We start from the raw sequence: 23,185 nt of genomic DNA on the forward strand, positions 1-23,185 counted from the left end.
TCCTCACACCCCCTTGTCGAGGAATAATTAAATTTGTCGGGGATTTTTTTTAAATTAAAAGATAATAAAATTTTGTGTAAATTTAAATATGGGATTCTTTATTTAAAAAGGATGTCGGGGGTACTAATCCACCTGTCGGGGGTACTAATCCACCTGTCGGGGGTACTAACTCCCTGTCGTGGGTGCCACCCACTGTCGGGGAAGAGCTGACGCACCATTGGAACCCATACGATCGCAATCGCACCATGGAGGTACAAAATATTTTTATACCTCCATGGTAGCAATGGGGAAGGCTAATAGTGGTATACAGACATGCTTGATGATGTAGCCTAGGCCTACTTTCGGCGACCGAGATTTGATTTTTCCCCGACGACCTTGCTGGAAATAGGGGTAGAGGCCCGGGGATCCAAATGGGGTGCAGGGGTCCCCAATGGGGGTCCTCCACCTCCCCGGGAGCCCGCTAGCGCTTCCCCTGCTTTCGAACGTGTCCAGTCTGGTCTCGCTCGAGCTCAATTCGAGTTTTCTGCATGAATGAACACTCGTATGTCATGGTCAGGTCAGGGTCACGCACGTTTAGCCTCCAAACCTCAGCTGAGTCAGCTCGGTAACAAAGTCGTATCAAGAACAAATTTTAAATAACACTCGAAAAATAGTAGGGTTTATATGTAAAAAAATGGATGACGATGCGAATTCATATTGGTCTCAGTTGGTTTGCTCAACTGATATGAATGCTCCTATTTTATATATTCGTAACGCATCTTTCACCATCGGTCGCTCCAAAGGCAAGTAATATTGATGAGTCTAGACTAGGTCCTAGGCCCTACTACTACTAGTAGTAACTAGAGTATTTAGGCTATAGGCTAGACTGTGGCCTAGAGGCTAGGCCCTAGGCCTGGAGAACTGGCCTAGCCTAGCCTAGGAATAGAATTTCAAAGTTATTTTAAAAGAAACACGCATTTTGCAGAAACACATGCGTGATCATACATTTGTCAGGCATTAGCGCAAGTCTAGGCCTATGGATATGCCATGCTTGATGATAACGAATTACCACGAATTTATTGGAAAATGTGTTTAAAATTAGTATTTTATGGAACGCTGTTACTGCCTTTGGTGGCTCTTTTCCGTTCGGCACATTTGCTATTCGGCCCTTTTAACATTACGTTCGGTGCTTTTACATTACGTTCGGTGCTTTTTACATTACGTTCGGTGCTTTTAACATTACGTTCGGTGCTTTTACATTACGTTCGGTGCTTTTACATTACGTTCGGTGCTTTTACATTACGTTCGGTGCTTTGACCATTACGTTCGGTGCTTTTAACATTACGTTCAGTGCTTTTAACATTACGTTCGGTGCTTTGAATATTACGTTCGGTGCTTTTAACATTACGTTCGGTGCTTTTGCCGCACTTCGACTCTTTTATCATTTGGTGCTTTTACCTTTCGGCCCTTTCATCATTACGTACGGTTCTTTTATCATTCGGTGCTTTCATGACCTTTAACATCGTGTCAAGTGGAAAAAAATCAACGGCTGTGGGAATGAGCCTAGTGGAAAATCGAGCGTAACAAAGCATATTCGACATGTGATTATCTTAGTGATAAAATAATAATAACTAATGAAAACAAAAATGTCTCGATCAATCAAAACAGTATTAGAAAACCTGGATCTACATTTTCTTGTCCCTAAGTTTGAAAGGGAAAGGGAAAGTTTTTTCCACATGATTTTGGTGGTATATTAGGGCAAATAGAAATATAAGATTATCACTATAGACCTAGTATTGAAAAAAAAAATAACTAGGGGGGAACTCTTCTTTATTCCGGATATGAAGAAGCAGGCTTATTTAAGTAAAAGAAAATTAATTAATTACTGGTAACCAAATGATTCCAAACAAGTCAGATCCCATTTTTGGCTTACATAATAAATAAAAGTTAAACTCAAAATTTTCCCTCTCCGGTTGATTGATTTATTTTCCCCTCCCTTTACTGTCCGGTCGTTTTACAAATGCTCCTTCCGTGGTTATCTTGTATTTTGATATTGGTATTTATTTTTTTGTCTTTTTATTTTGTCTACCTTTTTAATATTATATAATATATATTTTATACTTACTTCTTAATTCTTCTTACTTCTTAATTCATACGCAATTCAGCCTTTGTTGCTGCTATGTATATTTTTGATGTTGAATTTTTAAATAAATATACCTCAAATAAATAATAAAAACTTAGCATTTATATTACAACAAAGATACACATTTGCAGGTGTCCCAAGTTGGAAAAAGGCAATTCGTGAAGCAGGGGTGGAGCCAGTGCAGTGGGAGGGTACAGGGAGAACACCCATCTCTTGAGGAGAAAATCCACAATTCCACATTTAGAACTCCCGATCGACGGCCAATTTGTTTCCGTCTTGCGGGCATTCTGATACCATTTTAATTGTTATTTAGGGCCCACCATGTTGTATATTTGCCTTTACAGCATTATTATTATTTATTATTATTATTATTTATATATATACATATATATAAATATAATATATATATATATGTATATATATATATATGTATATGTGTATGTATATGTATATATATATTAAAAAAAGAAGATTCCACGTTTGCTTCGATAAATAAAAAATATAGAAAGACAGCAATAAAAAACAGCTATGAGTTGTAAACATACTAGAAGAAGATTCCACGTTTGCTTCGATAAATAAAAAATATAGAAAGACAGCAATAAAAAACAGCTATGAGTTGTAAACATACCTGTCTCTTATACACATCTAGATGTGTATAAGAGACAGGAGTATCAGGAGGGCAGATGCTCAGCATACAATGCAATCTGTCTCTTATACACATCTAGATGTGTATAAGAGACAGCATTTAGAGAGGCATATGAAACTAAGAAGTTGAAAGAAGAAAAGAAAAAAAAATGAAAGAGAAGAAAGAGAGAAGGAGCGCGCAAGTTCCACTAGACTCGTTCCCACAGCCGTTGATTTTTTTCCACTTGACCCAAAGTCAAAGCTCATGAAAGCACAGAATGATAAAAGAACCGTACGTAATGATGAAAGGGCCGAAAGGTAAAACTAAAAAGCACCAAATGATAAAAGATCCATAAGTGTGGCAAAAGCACCGAACGTAATGGTAAAAGCACTGAACATAATGATAAAAGCACCGAACATAATGTTTCAAAGCACCGAATGTAATGTAAAAAGTACCGAACGTAATGTTTCAAAGCACCGAATGTAATGTTAATAAAAGCACCGAACGTAATGTAAAAAGCACCGAACGTAATGTAAAAAGCACCGAACTTAATGTAAAAGCACCGAACGTAATGTAAAAAGCACCGAACATATGTTAAAAGCACCGAACGTAATGTAAAAAGCACCGAACGTAATGTAAAAGCACCGAACGTAATGTAAAAGCACCGAACGTAATGTTAAAAGCACCGAACGTAATGTAAAAAGCACCGAACGGAATGTAAAAGCACCGAACGTAATGTTAAAAGGGCCGAATAGCAAATGCGCCGAACGGAAAAAAGCCACCAAAGGCAGTAACAGCGTTCCATAGTATTTAGGCCTTAGTTAGTTAGGCCTAGCCTAGAAGAAATTGGGGATCAGGTGCGATGGGTAACTCTTGTAAATAATTGTATCTTTTTGTATATTCTGTTTTATTCTATGTGTCTTTCGTTTATTTTTTGTCTAGGCCTAACTCTATACTAATTTTTTCATCGGGAAGAAGAATTTTACTTGTATTTTGTGTGCTAGTGACAATAAAAGAATCTTTTATCTTGTATTTGAACAGTACATTTTGGACCTATTTTGGGACTTGGTTGAGCTCATGTGTAGCCCAAGTCCTAGGCCTAACTAAAGAAAATTGTGATTTGTTCTCTTTTTAATTATAAAATCTAGGTTAATTTCCTGTTGTGCTTTCTTTCAGATTGTGATCTACGTATAGAAAATAACCTCATCTCAGGACGTCATTGTTGTATTTTTAAAGATTCTGATAATGTGGTTTGGTTACAAGATAGCAGGTAAATCAGAAGAAGATATAGTTATACAGTAGTTTCATATTCAAATTTTTAAGCTAGTGGCCAGGGCCAATTGGTTGGTGTCAGTGGCTGACCAAAATGTTGTATGGTTTTGTGTCATTTGAGAACAAAACGATAGGCCGGCCAAATGTGAGAGTTGTGACCATACAACTAAAGTTGTTATTTTTGTTTCCTTTCTCATTACAGCACAAATGGTACTATGTTAAATCATGTGACAAGGATTACAAAGGGACAGGTAAACAGATCCAATTTCTGTTTAATTTTGAAATTAATAAATGAAATGTACAAACAAATATATAATATAGTATGTTTAATACAACTCTATATTTGTGAGCATAGTATAAGTCACTCATATAACTACAGACATTTAATATTATACTAGTAATTATCTTTAGTTAATTGAGTCATTAAGAAGTTGAGTAAACAGTATTGGATGAATGAATAAAGTGTGTACAACTATCTTCAGAGTTCTTCCATTGGAAGCAGGTCAACTCGGCCCCAAGTCAACTCGGCCCCAGTCAACTCGGCCCCAAGTCACTTGGGGCCGAGTTGACGTGAATTCCTTCCATTGAATAACAAATGTTAACATTTTTAGTGAATGTTTTTTCCGAACATAGAAACAACGAATGTTCAAATGTTTAGTGAATGTTTTTTTTTTAAACATAGAAACAACAAATGTTAAAATTTTTAGTGGATGTTTTCTTCCTAACATAGAAACACAGATTGACACATGGAGATGAGATTCAAATTGTTCATAAGAAGGATAGCCCTGATAGTAGTAAGTATACTATCTCTTAAAAAGTAAGTGACTTCTTATGCAGTAGTCTTGTTTTGTATTGATACTCTGGACTAAAATACGCTCTAGATATACTTTCTCTCTATAAATTGTATGTCGACACATACCCTAGGCTGTTATATTTACAGTAATTTAATATGTACTAGTAATTACACAAGTACACTGGAAAAATTGCTCAACCATGTGACTGGTGGTTGAAGGCATTGAGTTTTTATTAAACATTTTATGAGAATAGCCCTTACAGCCAAAAGGCTGACTGAAAAAGCCCTCCAAAATTGACTAATCTACTTGATAAAAAAGACAACTCTCTGTATAAATAACACATTAATATTATGTTGTGTTTCAGTATGATTAATTGTCTTCACATGACTGTCACTTGTATGTTTGTTTATACATTTTATTAATTTCAGATGTAGCATATCTCTATCAAGACATGGTGGAGCTGCAGAAGGAAGAATCTAATGACAGTGGTTTGCAAAAAACAGGCAAGTGAGGTCTCACTAATTTATGGTGATGGACTTAAATAGTGTAGTAATTTTAATAGACAATTAAAAATTGAATGAATTCTCTGAACAGGATTCTTTTGCATGGCCAGAAATTAGAAAATTAATCATTATCTTCAAAAAGTTATCAGCTTGGCAGAGGTTGTACTCCAAACATTTTTAAATTATTTTTTTCTTAACCATGCAAATACTCAAACTATTCATTCATGATTTTTTCATTCACTTGCTTTGAAATTTATATTATTTTTACCAGATTGTACATTAGAATATGACATCGATTCGAGCACAGTCGCTAGTCCAGTTAGAGTACTTGAGGAGGAGCAGGTATGTATTGTTATCTTCTATTCTGAAGATATATATTGTGTGTGTATATATATATATATATATATATATATATATATATATATATACTATATAACAAATATTAAAGTCGAAAAATTCCATTAAACTACAACAAAGATAAAAAAAAAATAAACATAATAAACATTTCAATGCAACAATACATTTGATTTGACATTAAGTTTGAACAGACTTAATCTCTGAACACTTGCACCATGCAATCTTGGAATAATTTTTACAGTATATATCAAAAGCTCTTAGAGCATCTGCACTTAGGAATGTATTTCCACCTCCAAGAACAAAGGGAAGTTTCTTATCTAAGTCTGAGGGTTGATATATTTGCCAGATATTGGGAACTTCACATAATTCTAAATCAGATTTCAGAGTGTTAAGTTCTTTGTTTCTTACATCCTCTAAAGCACTACAATTAAAAAGAAAGTGTTTAGTGTCCTCAATATCCCAACTGTTACATATTGTACAATGCCCTGAACTTTCACCTGACCATTTACTTGTTTTTCTGTCCAGTGAAAGTGTATTAGACCTCAGCTTGAACTTGAGGCCAACACCTTTAAAATCAGATATATCAAGAAAGATACCATTCTAGATCTAGTGTGGGTTTAAGTTTGGCATAATCAGGCAATAAGGATTTTTGTTTAATGTTTTCTAACCATTGGTTTCTTGATATATCCAATATGCATTTTTTAACAATGTTAAGTGTTATGTAGCCTTAAAACTAAAAGGAAATGTGTGTTTTTGGCCTTATTACCATTTTGCTTGATAATGATTTATTATATTTTTACTTTAAGGTGCCTAATGCTGCCATAGGTTGCCCACCGCCAGTAAAGAAAATGCGATTAGGAGAAGCAATACCGGAAGATCAAAAGACTGCACAAGAAACTGGACAGTCAAAAGATATTGTATTAGCAAGGATTACACCTGGTGAAGGATCATCTGGTCAAGGACCCTCTGGTGAGCCTGCTAGTGACAAGGATAATGAGGCTGGTCCCTCAGTGGTTAATCAAAGGGATGATATGGAAGAAACATTACTTTGTAGTATATGTTATGAAATATTACATAATGCAGTAAGGTGAGTTGCTGAAACTTAGATGAATGGTGGTACTTTTGATGTTTATTATAAATTTAGTAAAAAAAAGGGTGTTTCCCTTGTTATTGAAACATTGACAAACATATGCACCATGCCCCCTGCTTCTCTACCTGGAAAGTATTATTAGTGTAGTTCACATAAACATGTTGAATAATTATACTCAAAGTTCTTTTTCAACAATAGTGATATAATTTGCTATTACAGGTCACTACCCAAGATTTTCTTGCACATTTTCCAAACTACACAAATAATTTTTGCATACTTACTGTATGGCACCAATCAAATCAATTATGTGACTAACTTTTCTAACACAGTTTACAAATTCCACATACATAGTCATGCATTTAACACAGATAAATTATAATATCCATAGAAAATTCACACCCTACAATAGAAAGAGGCCAACACAGATAATTAAATAATTTATAAAGTATTTGTGTATGTTAAATTATTGATAACATTTATTTGTTTCTTTCCAAATCGGATCTACCAAGGCAGTTTGGCCCACTTAAGCAAATTCTAACATAAAGGACTATATATTTATTTTGGTATTTAAAGCTTTTAGGTACGATATTTATTATTGATTATCTACTTTGCCATTTAAACCATGAACCAATCATGGCACTTACAATACATTATTGACATATGCTCTGCGCATTTCCTTATTAAACCCCAGGGCACTTAACCTGGGCAGAAATGCCTATGCATGTTACCGAGAGAACCAAAAATGCAAACTATCACTTCACATTTATATCCTATAGTTCCAATTAAGTCCCCAATTCGAGAATAATATGCTACTTAATTCATTAAGAAATGAACTAAAATATGAAGAAAAGATCTGTCTTGATTGTTATGAATTAACACTTTGACTGCCAGGCCATTTTAGTGATAGCAATGCTCTCTGCCAAATATTTTAGCCAATTTGACCAAGATTTCAGTTGACATTGATGTATACACATGTATATACAAATATGAAATGTTCTTCACACTGAAATAAAGATTAATCTTATTTATCTTGTTTTCTATGTTCTTTGCCCAAAATTGGTTTTCATCGTACTTAATATACATACCTAATACACACATAGAGTACTACAGTGTTACATCACGATACCACTTGATACTACTCCGTTGCTATCGTTGCAAAAAGAATTCAACTGGACTCCATTTTCTCCACTGACAAACCATTGATCCCAATTTCTAACGTAATAATTAAGATTTTGTATTTTACTTTTTCTTTGTAAATTTTAATTGATGATTAAATGTGTTTTCGATAACTAATATAATACGAGCTTTTGTGTTTTTAGTACATTTTGATGATAAAATATTAGATTTTAAAATGCCTATTCCAGAAAGCCTATGAAGTCATTCAGGCGTAATGAACAGTAACCAACGTCTGTTGACAACAGAGAGCGCCACCTGGCGTCGTGACAACACGACTGTGGTACCCTATACATACAAACTCAATAACTTGCTTTTTCTAAATTCATGTGTTGGTATCCATAATAGGATTTACCATTTCTTTAGATGCATATTCATTTTGATGCATATTAATTTAGAGGCATATTAATTTTGGTGATACATAGTTTTGTGCAAATTAATTTTAGTGTCGTTTCTTTACCCTCCAGCCTCCAGCCTTGTATGCATACATTTTGTGCAGCATGTTACTCATCGTGGATGATCCATTCTAAAGATTGTCCATCTGTAAGTAAATTTGTTGATTACAATATTGTTTGAAGGTTTGCATGGCGAAGTAATAACACAGTATATATTAATGCTTGCAGTACACCATGTAGATAGAAAAGAAAGAGACATTTTTATTTTTATTTTATTTTATTCAATTTCCAGGTGAAAAAACACAAAAATATACATAAAACAACAGTACAATCAGCACCTGAGGGTAGCCATAAGTGGGATCAATTCAAAGAATTGCACTTTCAAGTGGCTTTCCCAACTAAGAGTACTTAGTTTAAAAAAACATTCTCAACCAACAACAGTTCTTTTCAGAACTATCTATGCGGTGTACTGCAAGCATTAATATATATTGATTAAAAGAGTAATGTTATATTAATTGGTTTATAAATTATTGACATCAAAAATTTAAGAGTTAATTTTGTAACTCAAGTTAATCAATTACAATCTGACTGTTAAGGATGCAGACAGCCAATAGAGTGCTGCTAGAAATTCCCCAATCCAGTCATTAACTTAAATTATATGTGTCCATAATCAGCTAAAGTATTTATTTTTATCTTTTTTTCTAGTGTCGCGTTAAGGTGAACCGAATCAGTTACAACCACATTGTAAAAAATCTAGTTGAAGTATATTTGAAAAAACATCCACGTAAGTTTTTAATAGTTTAGTGACCATTATACATAGTTTTTTAATAACAGAGTATTAAACAATATCCTGTGGAGTCCCCAGGATTTATGGTTCATGTCCCAGGCATTTTCTCCAAGAATTAGAATTTCTCCAAGATTTTATCAAATTTTCTGAGCTAGGACTTGGATAAGCTTAAAGTTTTCTATTCTTTAATATGAAGACGATAAGGTAGAATAACATTTATTAAGTCTTGGCAAACAGGAACATATTATTACCATTACCCAGACCAGCCCAAGCCTCTTTTTCTCAATAAACAATTGTGTTAAGCTTTGAGGCATGTTTTAGCTGTACACATGTTGCAAACACCAGACCACAAACAATAAACCCTCCAAGAAACACAATTTAAAATCACCTATAATACATTTTTAAGGATTTGAACACAGGAACAAGAACTTGGTATTAGAAGCACTATTATTCATTATTATTTTATTATCATTTTTAACACTATTATTCATTAATGAATGATAATAGTAATGATTCTATTATTATCTTTATTATTATTGTTATTGTTATTAATATTATTATTATTATTATATTATTAAATTTTTGAAGTTTTCATGGGTGGCTCTTATGCTAGCGGCTGTTGCAGCCATAATAAGGGTTTCAGATCCATTTATTTCTTTTTAATATTTTCAGTATTGTGATACTGTTATATTTTCTGTATTTGCTTTTTTTAATTTTGGATCAAATAAACATGTCTGAGTCTGAGTTTGAGTCTGAGTCTGAAGGCAAACATCCTAGCCACAGCATCGCATCTCCTTTTTGGAATGTTTTTAAGTGAACTTTGCCATGGATATTGCTGTTTAATTTCATTTTAAAACTTGAAATTACAAATATAATCCAATTGTAAATCTTTTTCTGCTTTTACAGAACATTAAATGATGGTTTCAAAACAACACTAATTTTGAGTTATTACGTATAAATTAATCAGTTGACATGAATTGTTCATCTTATAAAGTATTCATTGACAGATAAACAAAGATCTGAGGAAGAAATCAAAGAATTGGATGCAAAAAACCAATTAACAAATGATATGGTGAGAATAGAAATATTATTATTTATTTTTTGTAATATCTGTTTAGTGGCAAATTATAAGCCTGCCCAAAGGAGCGAAGTTCCGGGGAGGCTATTGTTTTTGCCTATGTTCTAAAGGTTGGCAAGTCCAACTGGTTTCAAACTCGGCAGAATACAGATGGTAATCAGAAGATAGAGCTTATTGTTTTGGTACGTGTGTGGATATGCTAATTGCTCATTTGCATAAATAATATTTCATTCATTAGGTAATTTAGGCTATTTACCATGATAACTAAAGTTTGGTAAGTCTGATTGGTTTCAAACGTGGAGGAATGCAAGATGGTAATAAGAAGGTGGGCCTATGGTTCTTGGTACGTGTGTGAATATGCTAATTGCTCATTTGCATAATTATTATTTCACTAATCATGTAATTTAGGCTAGTTACCTTAATAACTAAACTTTGGCAAGTTTGATTTGTTTAAAACTTGGCAGAATGCAAAAAGGTAATAAGAAGATAGAGCCTATGGTCTTTAGTATGTGTGTGAATATGCTAATTGTTCATTTGCATAATTAATATTTCACTTTTCAGGTAATAAGGCTAGTTACCACAAAAGTTAGTTAACAGCAACTGTAATACCAAGTGCAGCCTTCACAAAAAACAAAGTCAACTAAAAATGCTTCTTTTACATTGCACATTATAAGCATAGCCTCCCCACGGTGTGATTTTTCTCTGAAAATTGATGAGTAGGAGTTGGAAACCTGTCAGTCAAAACAGCGACAAATGACACCAACATGAAAAATATATTACAAATTCACCTAAATTAGGTGAAACATCACAGGTTTTAGGCTCTAGAGCAATGAGGTACAGGGCTTGAAGTGGACTTAATCTAGGCAACACTCATTATTACTATTATTATTATTTTTATTATTAATATTCTCATTAGATTAGTATAATTTTATCATCATTATAAATATTATCATTGTTATTGTGATTCCTAGAATTGTATGACTGCTATAGGGGCCCTCCAAATACTTACCATGATAATGTATTTTATATATTGTTTAAAAAAGTTTTTAAGATTTTATAATTTGTTTTGATTTTAGCTTTACCCACGATGCAATAATTCAGATGATGATACAGGCAATAGTTATGTGTACATCAGTGACAGCGACGACTCTGACACCTCACAACCGTGAGTATTACATAATCTTAGTACTAATGATTACCTCTTTCTGTATAAAACTACATTGTGAGCCTCATGTATCACTAGCCAGTCATTTATCGTTGCGAAGATAGCCTTTATAGGTACGTTATACATTTTTCATGACACCTCACCACTGTGAATATTACATAATCAGTTGTTAAACATCTAATTTTTTAATGCATTAACCGTAAAGATGCTCCTTTAGATATACAGTACCTTGTCATGAACCCAGGACATACTTTGAGGGAGGAACAGGGGGCTTCCCCTGTGGTCCAGACATGTGTAGTGATTGGCAGTAAACTGAAACAATGGGACCCTTGGGGGAGTAGAATATTGTAGGAATGAGTTCATTAAGTGGTTCACAAGAGAAGACACTATATAAATATATTTATCAACCAGTATGATGATTTTACAAATTAGAAGTCTTGGGTTTAATCACTCCATTAAATCAATGATAGTTGATACTATAATAATGTAAAAAAGTAGATAATTTAAAGCAATAATTATGTAATTATTTCTTAATCGACCATGAGCACAATCTTCCAGACATGTGTAGTGATTGGCAGTAAACTGAAACAATGGGACCCTTGGGGGAGTAGAATATTGTAGGAATGAGTTCATTAAGTGGTTCACAAGAGAAGACACTATATAAATATATTTATCAACCAGTATGATGATTTTACAAATTAGAATGTCTTGAATTTAATCACTTCATTAAACCAATGATAGTTGATACTATAATAATGTAAAAAAGTAGATAATTTAAAGCAATAATTATGTAATTATTTCTTAATCGACCATGAGCACAATCTTCTGTTATAATAGTTAATCATGTCCCACTTTGTTACTAGCACATCTTAGCTTAATAAAAATTAATACATGTTTTTGTTTTTTTTATACAGATATTTGAACATTGGATTTGGTTCAATATTTGGAAGGTAAATTTTACTCAAGATATGTAATGGTGTGGGTTTAGTATATTTAGAGTCAATGTGAGGACGACTTGAAGTCATCGTGAATTATTTTGGGTGATCAAAGCCTGTGGTGTATTATTTGTCTCTAAAATGCTGTAATCTTATGCCTAAACAAATATTAGCCCTTTAATGCTGAAAATTGTATTGGAGGGGCAGGCGCAAAAAGATTTTTTTTTTCTTTAGTTTTTTTCTCTACTGTCACCAAAATCAACATATTAAATCGCAATGCTTGCAATTAAACCTGTCTCACTATATTATACTTTTCAAAGGGTATTCATCAGACTGAATAAAAATAACCCATAATTGATAAATTGCAATGAATTTAGGCCTAGAATGGCGATACCATCAGACACCAAATTTAGACAACTTTCATGTTCAAAATTTGTGAACAAAAAATTGAGAAAAAAATCTTTTTTAAAAAATGCCTTCCCTATTTTTCCATAATCGAGGGGCGGGCGCTGGAGGGAAACAAACAGTTTTTTTAGGCCAGATCTTTGATGTTTAATGGATGCTCTATTGTTCAGTAATGGCATCCAACGAACAACTTTCTTTCATGTTTGTCTGTTTTGTATAGTACTAAAAATTTTCCAGGATTATAAGATTGGACTAGGTTTTTATGCAGTCTATCCCAGAACAATTTTCACCTGAGTGGCACTCCCACTGAGTAAGTTCTGAGAAAAAGACTTTTGATTTCATGTAGCCAAGCAGAGGCTGAGCAAGTTGATAATGACTACATACTACAGTATGCTGCATATCTCAGTTTATGGTGTTTGGTTCTGGAAATCCAATCCAATATTTTGTTCTGTTTTTCCCAGGACCAAATACCATCAATTGCATCATATACCGCATGCTTTACCAAAAGCATATCGACCTTCAAACCCTCAAGACTTTTTTTTCTATATACATTAACAAATTAATATATGAACGGGGTTTATTTTTGTCAGTGCTACGTTTGTCCAGGCAAAAAATACAAGGTGTTTATACATTAAAACTTTCTATACAGGCCAGGACCAGTCTGCAAACAGTGTCCAAATTATGTTCCTCCTCCACATCAAAGACGTCCACCAAATACCACTGCTTCATCAACTACATCAACCACACCCGCTGTATCAACAGCAGCTATAGCTACAACAACAGCTACAGCTGAAACGTCAGCAAGTGCACAGGCATCAACTCAAACGACAAGCAGAGTTGCACCTTCTGGACAAGTGGTACCGATGCCAGTTGCTCCTCAATATTCATGCGGTGCAAATGCTAATCATTTAGTTTGTATGTGTTGTATGGATCACATGCCAGATCGCAGAAATGATAGATGGACCACCCCCCGGAATGTGCCACCCCAACAATGTGAGTATCTGATATTAGGGAGGGTATAAAATTTATAAGCTTTGTGTGAGGAGTTTTTTTGGTCGGATAAACAATGTGAGTGAATTACGACCCCAAAAATGCTGACAGGGTGTCTGACTTGGCCGACCTGGGGTTCGAACCAAGGGGCCTACTAGATTCTCAATCAGGTTCCTGCAGTGGCGTATCTAGGGGGTGCACGGGGGCGCACAACCTTCCAAAAAATTATCCCCCTCCCCAAAAAAAAAAATCACTTGAAAGTAGTTAAAAACCCCCATGAGCACCTCATTTCGAGATTTTTAGATACGCCACTGGGTTCCTGGAATAACAATCCCTAGTAGGGTTTTATGGGTTTACTACTATATAACCCAAAATTGTGCTTTTAGACCATAATATTGGGAATTGGCAATACAAACACGCGGGGATCTAGTAGGGGGAACCAGGGGCACGTTCCCCCTTGTTTTGCTACTAAATTTTAGAAATTTCAGTGCATATCAATGTAATGTACTGTTATACATATACATAATACTGTTATTTGAATAGGCAAAGTAATATTTTTGGTCTAACAACCTTGTTGTGGCCTCAGGCGACGGACTACCCACTGGTACCACCACTGATGTATCTTATAATATGATAGGGATTATTATACTTGTGGTGATGACAATGTTAAGACTTATTCAGATTGGAGTTTTTCTGTCAACTTTACCATTTGCCTTGTCAATGCAAACAGCCTACTAACATGCCTCTTGGTCAAATTACTTAAAAGGGAACTAGAAAGATGATTTTTTTTCTAGAGGAGATTTTTGATGTCACGATTAACAGAATCAACTTTAAAATAGTTTTTTTGGCAATTCTTTTATAAAGTTTTGCCAATTTAGCGTGCGGCGCTTCAAGATTTTTGGTTACAAGAGGAGTTTACTCTGACGTCATGCTGCTAAAGAGGTAAATCGTAATGGCCTATAACTTCATAAAAAATTGATTTTAAATTGATTCTATTACTAATGACATACGAGAAATTCCCATATATCAGCTTTCTACAGTAGTTCCCTTTTAAGTCTAGTAATTTTAGAGCTGAGCAAATTATGCTCATGAAGAATAACCAGGCTGATTTCCCTTTTTACTTTTACGTAGGTATTCCTGCATTGGACCTAATGGGCTGTATGGACCAGTACACTGGGATAGCCCCTTGCTTGTCTATGTATTAATTGTGTACACTTGGGCTATGGTTTATAGTCCTTATCCGAGAAGACTTGTTCCACCTCTAGAACCATAGGCGAGCTTGCCGCTCGAACCAGTGCCGATATTATGGCTGTAGGTTGCGGCACCCCTGCCTTAACCGCAAAGTCAAATAGAAACAATTGGACACTCTTAACTCTTCCCTAAGCATGTGCTAATACTGAATATCACTGAAATTTTCGCAGAAGTGTCCAATAGGCTGATCATGCAGGATGAAAACCTATGATCTGTCATTTAGCCATGGTCTCTGTAAAACCAAACTGCTACTCCTGCCAATCTTTTTGTTGTCGAATGTGTGAGACAAATAAAATTTGTATATAGTGCCCTCTGTGTAAGAATCACAAAATAGAGTGCCCTCTGATTAAAAAAAATTGTAGTGGTGGAACTGGTACTGTTTGCAGTCTTCGGTTGGTATAGTTTCGTTAAAGGAAACTTAAAAGACTTGTATTCACATTTTAATGATGAGTTCAATTCAATTTATGAAATTTTAGGGCATAATCGGACTATACATTTATATTTTATAAAATGTTTATGATGTGTGAGATAATACAACGTAGGCGTGAAACGTAAAAATTGGATGTTGTTTTGTGAGACTCGTACATTATGGGTGAGAGTGGGCAAGTGTAAACTGCAAATAAAATACTGAACAGCTGCAGTATGATGTAGCAAAGACAAAGTTATCCTACATCTTATTTTCATTTTATAATTTCCATAATTAAGAATAAAAAACTTCAGTAAAAAATAAAACAATCAAATGTTCTTGATGTTGAAGTGTAAATGGTAGTTTAACTTGTATTTATTTCAGGTAGCTACTGTAACCGTTTTTTTTGTCACATGTACTGGGGCTGTTTCAAGCCTCAATGCCTAGGCTGCCTCAACCAACTCAAAGGTAAATAAACACAAGTGATTGTGATGGTTTTGATAATAGTAGTGGTGATGGTGGTATTGATGCTGATGGTGTTAGACATGATGTGTTGTTGGTTTGGCTAGTGATGATGCTTTTGTTGATGATGATGGTGGTGCTGTTGGTGGTATTAAAGGTGATGATGTTTGTGTTGATGGTTGTGGTATGATGATGGTGATGATCCAATGACTTTTATTTCCTCAAATAATCAAGGTTGGGTGAATTGATGCTTCTGGCTAAGGGCTAAAATTAACAAAAAGTTACAAAAAAAAACCCAACAAGTTATTTATTCACAGAACTGTGAGAAGTAGACATAATTGTTGGTGTCTCAGTTGAATTTACTAGAGAGAGTTTTATGCCTCTAAACCTGATTTATATTTCATATTTGTCCTTAGATCTGAAATTCAGTCAAGATTGTACAAGAAACCTGGTAAACAATAACCCATATGAATCTGAAATACTTATGGTAAGTTTTTTTCATATATTTTGCATATTCTAGATTCTCTAACAGTTGATATTGTAATTTCTAACAATTGGTATTGTTATCACCATTATTACTGTTATTATACACTATAGGTGTATTTTTTTTTTGCCCTACCTGACGTGGAAATGTACCGAATACTCAGTACATTTGAAAACAACTGCGAAAAAAATCGCAAGTTGTTCTCGGTTGGGACTCGAACCCACGATCTCCAGATCACTAGCCTGGCATCATACCTCTAGACCACCGAGCTTGCGCCTGATGGCCAGGGTTGAATTCAAGTCCAAGTAAGCAGCGGGTACTGCAGTGTTGATAGTAATTGTTATTGTCGTGATGGAATAATAGACAATAACTGGATTTGCGTCAGGAGAAACATGTATAGGTTTTTTTTTTTTTTTTTTTTGCCCTACTTGACGTGGAAATGTACCGAATATTCAGTACATTTGAAAACAACTGTGAAAAAAAATTCTGACGCAGGGCAAAAAAAAAAAAATACACCTATACATGTTTCTCCTGACGCAAATCCAGTTATTGTCTATTATTCCATCACGACAATAACAATTACTATTATACACTGGTAATGAAAGCTAGATACAGTTTATGTCTGGTTGAAAAACGGAACATAGCACTTTTGCTCATTGAAATAATGAAAACAGATGTTTATGAAGTAAATCTAAACTTATATTTAAAACAATATTGACACTACCATGATACGTTGCTACTGAGGTAAAGTGCATAGTTCCAAACATTAAGCTCTAAAACCCAACCCTGTGAAGGCTTGTGATTTTTCAGTCAGTAGTCTGGCACAATCATCACATTTTGTAGGTTAAAGGCAAAGTTTGTTTAAATACATTTCATGGTAAATTTGAAACACTTAAGAAATCTCAAGCTGTGACAATTTGAAATACATTGTGTTAACAGACTTTGTTTAGCAGTTTATCAATATTAAAAATATAAGAGAGACCTAAGCCTGGAAACTGACCAAAGTAGAAGGTAGAAAAACTCTGCATTCAAAAACGTAGGGAAACTGGTTAATAGAAGAAAAAAAATCAGATCTAAAACAATGGTATTTTTTGTTGTATCAGAAAATGCCAAAATCAGAACAAAAATAGAGGCATTTTTGTACTAGGAACCAAAAGTCAAAACAAACACAGTAGCTGAAATAATAACAATAACAATATTAATAATAGTGTTGTGTCATTGTTATTATTATTGTTGTTGTTTCAATTTCGTCTTGTTAAATTTTATTATCGAATAGAAAATGATGAACAGCCTAAAATTCATTACCATATTAATAACAATACATATACGAGGATCACTGTTTTGCTGAAAATGAATAATTGAGATTAAGTTAATCTTTTATCATGAGTTAAGCTCCATGAGTAAAACCAATATTAATTAGGCCGTGATTTCAATATGAATTAGGCCGTGCTCGCAATATTAATGAGGCCGTGGTTGCAATAATAATCATTTGGCTTTTCTTCTTTAACAAATCAGTCAGTTTTTTTTTTTGCTGAGTAACAGACCTTGGAGCCTTATACATTAACAGCTAAATTTAAAGTCCTATCCAGACTATTTATGTTTATTTGTCAATAAACTGCTGCATGCCCATATATAGTCATGATGTGCCTATATATGGTCATGATGTGCCCATATATAGTCATGATGTGCCTATATATGGTCATGATGTGCCCATATATAGTCATGATATGCCTATATATGGTCATGATGTGCCCATATATAGTCATCATGTGCCTATATATGAGGCATGTTGTGGCAAAATGGCTAAGTTGTAGCAAAAATTGAAATTCAAGTTATTGGTATTTTCAGATACCTGAGTATGTGATCTTTAAAATGAGGGGTCATTCATTCAAATTGGACATTTCAAGTCTAGGTTATTGGAAAGTGAAAGTACAGTACACTTAGGGTTAAGATAAACATGATTTTGAGTAATTGCCTTTCAAAGTTAATTGTGCATACATTGTTTAATAGAATGGACTATGAAAAATAACGTTAAATAAACAATTTGTTAACCACTTCTAGAACTAACACTTTGGGACATGATTAATAAGACATTCAACTGTTGATCTATAGTGAAAAACAAATTTGGATTTTTAGGCAATTTTTTGAGCTCCCATATTTGATAGCTCATTTACGCAATACTGGACTGTGTGACAGCTTAACCATTTCGCCACAACATGCCTCATATGGTCATGATGTGATGTCATCATGACCATATTTAGGCATATCACATGTTTTTGTCAAATAAAATTTGATAGCCTGGACATGGCCTTAAGAGTCTGTAGGAAAAAATAACCAAAACAGAAATTGTTTTAAATTTGATAATAGGAAAGGATAAATATTTCTTTTTTTATCTTGTTTATAAACACTGTCTGATAGTGCAATTGTAAATCAGATATTAATATAGTTGTCACTAAATTTCATTTAATTCAGTTTTGGTTTTATTACACTCATAGAAAATATCCAAGGACTGAATATATTTAGTCGCATCAGAAATATTATACAATATTAAAACAAAATTCACTTTCATTTACTTAAATGTATTTGCTTTAGTATATATCTTATATCATGGGTATATTATTATATTTCCTACCATTAGAATAGCAAAGTAATTATTTATAATTGAAATATGCCTCTCATTGCCTGTCATGGATAAGAAATAATAATTTACAATACTATCTATAGTATTACGTTATATCCTATATTCCTTAATTCTAATTAATGATGTGGCGGATTAATGCATGGTCTAGATAAAACTAGTACAAACAATGTATTCTGTATCCTGTAAAGGAAAGTACTTAAACTTTTCAATTTGTGACCATGAAACAATTTCCACGGTACCACTGACACAGTTTAAAGCTGCTGTAGGCATTTGTAGTCAACTGGTTTTCAGCCACAGGCTTTTGATTGTGCAATTTCCTGTAAATAAGTAAATTTTGCTTACTAGTGTTAATGAAATAGACTGTTTTTTTTGGATCTGGTGTCAATGAACTCTAGAAATGATTACCTTATATTTACAGTGTTTACAGTTTATGAATACTTACAATTGCTAGTAAACTAAAGTTCAGATCCTGTTTGAATTAAAATTTATTACATCTAATATTAAAACGTCGAATGTACTATATAAAAAATTGGGTTTTTTTTGGTTTTTTTTAATAAAGATTAAAAGAAAATGTTAAATCTTTATATTTTAACCAGCAGTCTATAACTTGAGATAGAGGGTACAGTATCTAGCCCACTTCCACTAACTTTCAATCTTGTATCTGTTCCTGTATGGGGTTGGAATAGGGGTAGTTGCTTTGCAGCACTTTTTCAAAATTTACAGGTATGAATTTATGCACCAACTTTACCGCTTGAGGGGGCAGGGGGATTGCCAGATGAGATTTTTGGGCATCCACAATTTATACTTTTAGACCACAATATTAGGGAATTTCAACCGCAGCTTGATTGGATTTAAAGATTAGTTTAGTCTCACAACCTCGTCGTGGCGTCGGACGAGAGATGGTTGAGGATGGCCAGGTTTGTAAAGGGGTGTGTTACTCAAGAGAATTAGCCATTACAGTGCGATGAAAAGCAAAGATAAATAGATTAAATCCAAACATTTTTATTGATATATAAAGAGAACAACAACCAACTTTTTGTTCAGGGCTTTCTAGCAGTGGCGGCTCTAGGATATATTTTCCGGGGGAGAGGGGTGAGCTAAGTATGTTGCTGTCGTAGGCTCGAGCTGGAGAAGGGGCTGAGAAGGGGGTCCCCTTCCAAATGAGATTTTCTTTAAGAATAGGAACCTCTGGATGGCTGGAAATGGCACTCTTAGACTGTGACAGACATGTATTGGCTTGGTGTGGGCCTATTTTTATATGTTTTATGGTCTGACTGCCCGACGAGCTCTGTCCAGCGGGGGAGGGGGGCTTGACCTGTCCGGTGGGGGGACTTAATCCCCCTGTCCCCTGCTGGCACCGCCACTGCTTTCTAGTCCCTGGAGTTCAGTCGGAGGATCGCTTGCTTTCTGGAATTATTAGGCCTACTAGGCCTATTATAAGACTTAAAATAGCATAGCTAAATTAGACTCTACCAAATCAAAACTGCTGATTTTTCCAGGGGCTTTTATCCTGGACCCGCTGCACCCTGACCGGGGGAATTTTTTCGGTTTGATTCCAGATTAAACTCACTTCACTTTAGTCTGCATTAGTTTCTCCATCACTCTCAAACATGCCAACACCTACATCAACATCATTACCGTTCATCATCATCGTCGACGTCATCGCCATCGACATCATCATCGTCATCATTATTGTCATCGTAGTCATTATCATAACCGTCATTGTTATCATCATCCCCTCATCATAATTATGATCATCATTAATTCACTTTTTTTTTTGGGCATCAAGGTAAACAAGGTTTAAAGATGTATTGTCTCTTGAAAATGAAAAAAAATATAAAAATAATTTTGAAATTAACTTGTTCATTTTTGCAGTAGCATACATATTTTTAACTTGAGCAAAGAAATTATTAAATTTCTAAAATGTGTACCCTGATTTTTAAACTGGATAATTATAATTTTTAAAAAAATGATAATTTTTATGTTAATTAAAAAATGGGCAAGTTAATTTCAAAAATGATTCAGCGGCATTGTGCCCCTCTCCACTCACTAACTGGATCACCCTAATGCTAGTACTCTGTTATTTATTTATTACCAGGGTAGATCTCTCCATGGAAGTATACGTGCATGGTCTGTCTGCATGAATATACCGAAGGTTGACTAAAATTAATGTGTAATCGGTATAAGACCTGCCAGAAGCAAACACAGCACTTAACTTTTTTTTTTTTTACAATTCTAGTGATAGTATATAACTTTTAGAGCGTGATCAATAACTTATTAATGTTCCAGGCTGAACTTTGCAAGAAAATTTAATTAAAATTGTACGAGTAGTAGGCCTATGTTCATAACTTGTAGGCTGCAGGTCCATTTGTGTGGCAAAAAGTATCCTGTGTTTTATTTATTGCATATTGTGTATATTTCATAGCTAAATACCCTCCACATCGTGTAAATACAATTACAGTATGTTATAGTCATTTTTGGTTTATGCATTATATATGTATTCATGTTTCTTTCTCTTCTGGAGGAATAATCAACTCAATTTATCTACTTATGGCAATGGTAAAAAATTAAATTTTTAACAATATTATTTTCTACAGCTTTACCAGCTGCTATTTCATGGCATCCAGAGGTGCCATTATTTCCAACATAGACTCTCATCCATGCTAACATTATATACTGTGGCTGCCCCTTGAGGGGAATGGAAAGCGGCTGTAGTTTGCCAGCATCTATTTCTGGACATTCATAGGTGCCAAACAAGTTGTTTACCAACTATGGTGAGGCTAGAGTTGATATGATAATTCTGTCGGACCTCAACTAACTTTAAAATCCTGTAGCTGTGGATAGAGATATTGGTAGCCAGGCACTCATTGCGTTGCATGACGGCCATACGTCCGTCAGCCGATGATTCCAACTCCGCTTCCTGTGAACGTTATACCACCTGTCTCTTATACACATCTAGATGTGTATATTTGCACACCTCTGCACCTATTAACTGATTGAATTTATTTGATTTCTCTCTATACACAATACATAAATACCCCCAACTGCTATTCTTGATACGACCCTGATTAATATTATCATATGAGCCTAATTGTTGTTATTAATATACAATATTAAAACATAAAATACATCAACATACAAAAAAAGGACTCTAAATTATTAAAATTTTAAGCATATTAAATAATGAATTATAAAAAGTATAGAAGAACAATTAAACTTGATAAACATCATGAACTGCTTGAAGTACAGTATGTACTTTTTACCTTGGAGTAGGAAATGTGCAGTGGTAAGGAAAAGGTGTGTTTGTTGATTAGCACGTTCAATACCATGAAGGACATTCACTAATTTTTCTCTATTTTGTGGTATTACAACCATTTTCATTAACAAAAATACTTATAACAATAAAAAAAAAAAAATCAGTAACACAAATAAATGTCAATATATATATATATATGTATATTTTTTTTAAGTTAATGTAGATATTTTCCCTTTTTTTTTATACAACTGTAGGTGTTTTATTCATCGTTATTAAAGATATTGTCCTATGCAAATTCCCCAAAACAGTCACAAAAATCAGCTCTGAAATCAGCCCACCCGCCCTGAAGCGACACAAATTGTCTGCATTTCCTTTATTGCAATTATTTGATGTACTAACCATTTAATTTAGTCATTTAAAAAAAATCTAGCTAATGTAAATTATTATTATGCATATTATTATTATTATTAAGACAGAATTTGGAATAGTATCAATTTCTTTCCCATTATATTTAAAAAAAAATCAAAACCTGTATTTTGCTTTGTATTGTCTCTGCTATAGCACTATAAAAAAAATCAAGTAAATTTGTGGTTTTATTGTTCTATTCTCATTTAAATTATTTTACAGTATTTCATTACTATTATTATTATTCTTTTTACCTTGGAGTAGGAAATGTGCATTGGTAAGGAAAAGGTGTGTTTGTTGATTAGCACGTTCAATACCATGAAGGACATTCACTAATGTTTCTCCCTTTTGTGGTATTACAACCATTTTCAATAACAAAAATACTTATAACAATGAAAAAAAAAAAAATCAGTAACACAAATAAATGTCAATATATATATGTATATATTTTTTAAGTTAATGTAGATATTTTTCCTTTTTTTTTTATACAACTGTAGGTGTTTTATTCATCGTTATTAAAGATATTGTCCTATGCAAAATCCCCAAAAAATCCCAAAAACTAAACAGAACATTACTATTATTATTGTTC

General features: G+C 33.8%; 1 protein-coding gene across 1 annotated transcript in view; it reads left to right on the plus strand.

The window, feature by feature from the left end:
* Positions 1 to 488: 488 nt before the first annotated feature.
* The window catches only part of LOC117124564 (E3 ubiquitin-protein ligase CHFR-like), a 29,676-nt gene continuing 6,979 nt past the window's right edge, over positions 489 to 23,185 (plus strand). Inside the window, exons 1-15 of the mRNA XM_033270835.1 lie at positions 489 to 782; positions 3,924 to 4,017; positions 4,222 to 4,270; positions 4,750 to 4,813; positions 5,242 to 5,316; positions 5,588 to 5,658; positions 6,480 to 6,760; positions 8,404 to 8,479; positions 9,037 to 9,115; positions 10,126 to 10,190; positions 11,273 to 11,361; positions 12,276 to 12,311; positions 13,351 to 13,694; positions 15,733 to 15,816; positions 16,227 to 16,297. Coding sequence (XP_033126726.1) covers positions 674 to 782; positions 3,924 to 4,017; positions 4,222 to 4,270; positions 4,750 to 4,813; positions 5,242 to 5,316; positions 5,588 to 5,658; positions 6,480 to 6,760; positions 8,404 to 8,479; positions 9,037 to 9,115; positions 10,126 to 10,190; positions 11,273 to 11,361; positions 12,276 to 12,311; positions 13,351 to 13,694; positions 15,733 to 15,816; positions 16,227 to 16,297 — 1,587 coding nt within the window. The 5' untranslated portion in view covers positions 489 to 673. The remainder of the gene's footprint in view (positions 783 to 3,923; positions 4,018 to 4,221; positions 4,271 to 4,749; positions 4,814 to 5,241; positions 5,317 to 5,587; positions 5,659 to 6,479; positions 6,761 to 8,403; positions 8,480 to 9,036; positions 9,116 to 10,125; positions 10,191 to 11,272; positions 11,362 to 12,275; positions 12,312 to 13,350; positions 13,695 to 15,732; positions 15,817 to 16,226; positions 16,298 to 23,185) is intronic.

This window comes from Anneissia japonica, unplaced genomic scaffold (genome assembly GCF_011630105.1).
Source record: "Anneissia japonica isolate Jap-2015-1 unplaced genomic scaffold, ASM1163010v1 scaffold287833_len2544123_cov190, whole genome shotgun sequence".
Taxonomy (NCBI): domain Eukaryota; kingdom Metazoa; phylum Echinodermata; class Crinoidea; order Comatulida; family Comatulidae; genus Anneissia; species Anneissia japonica.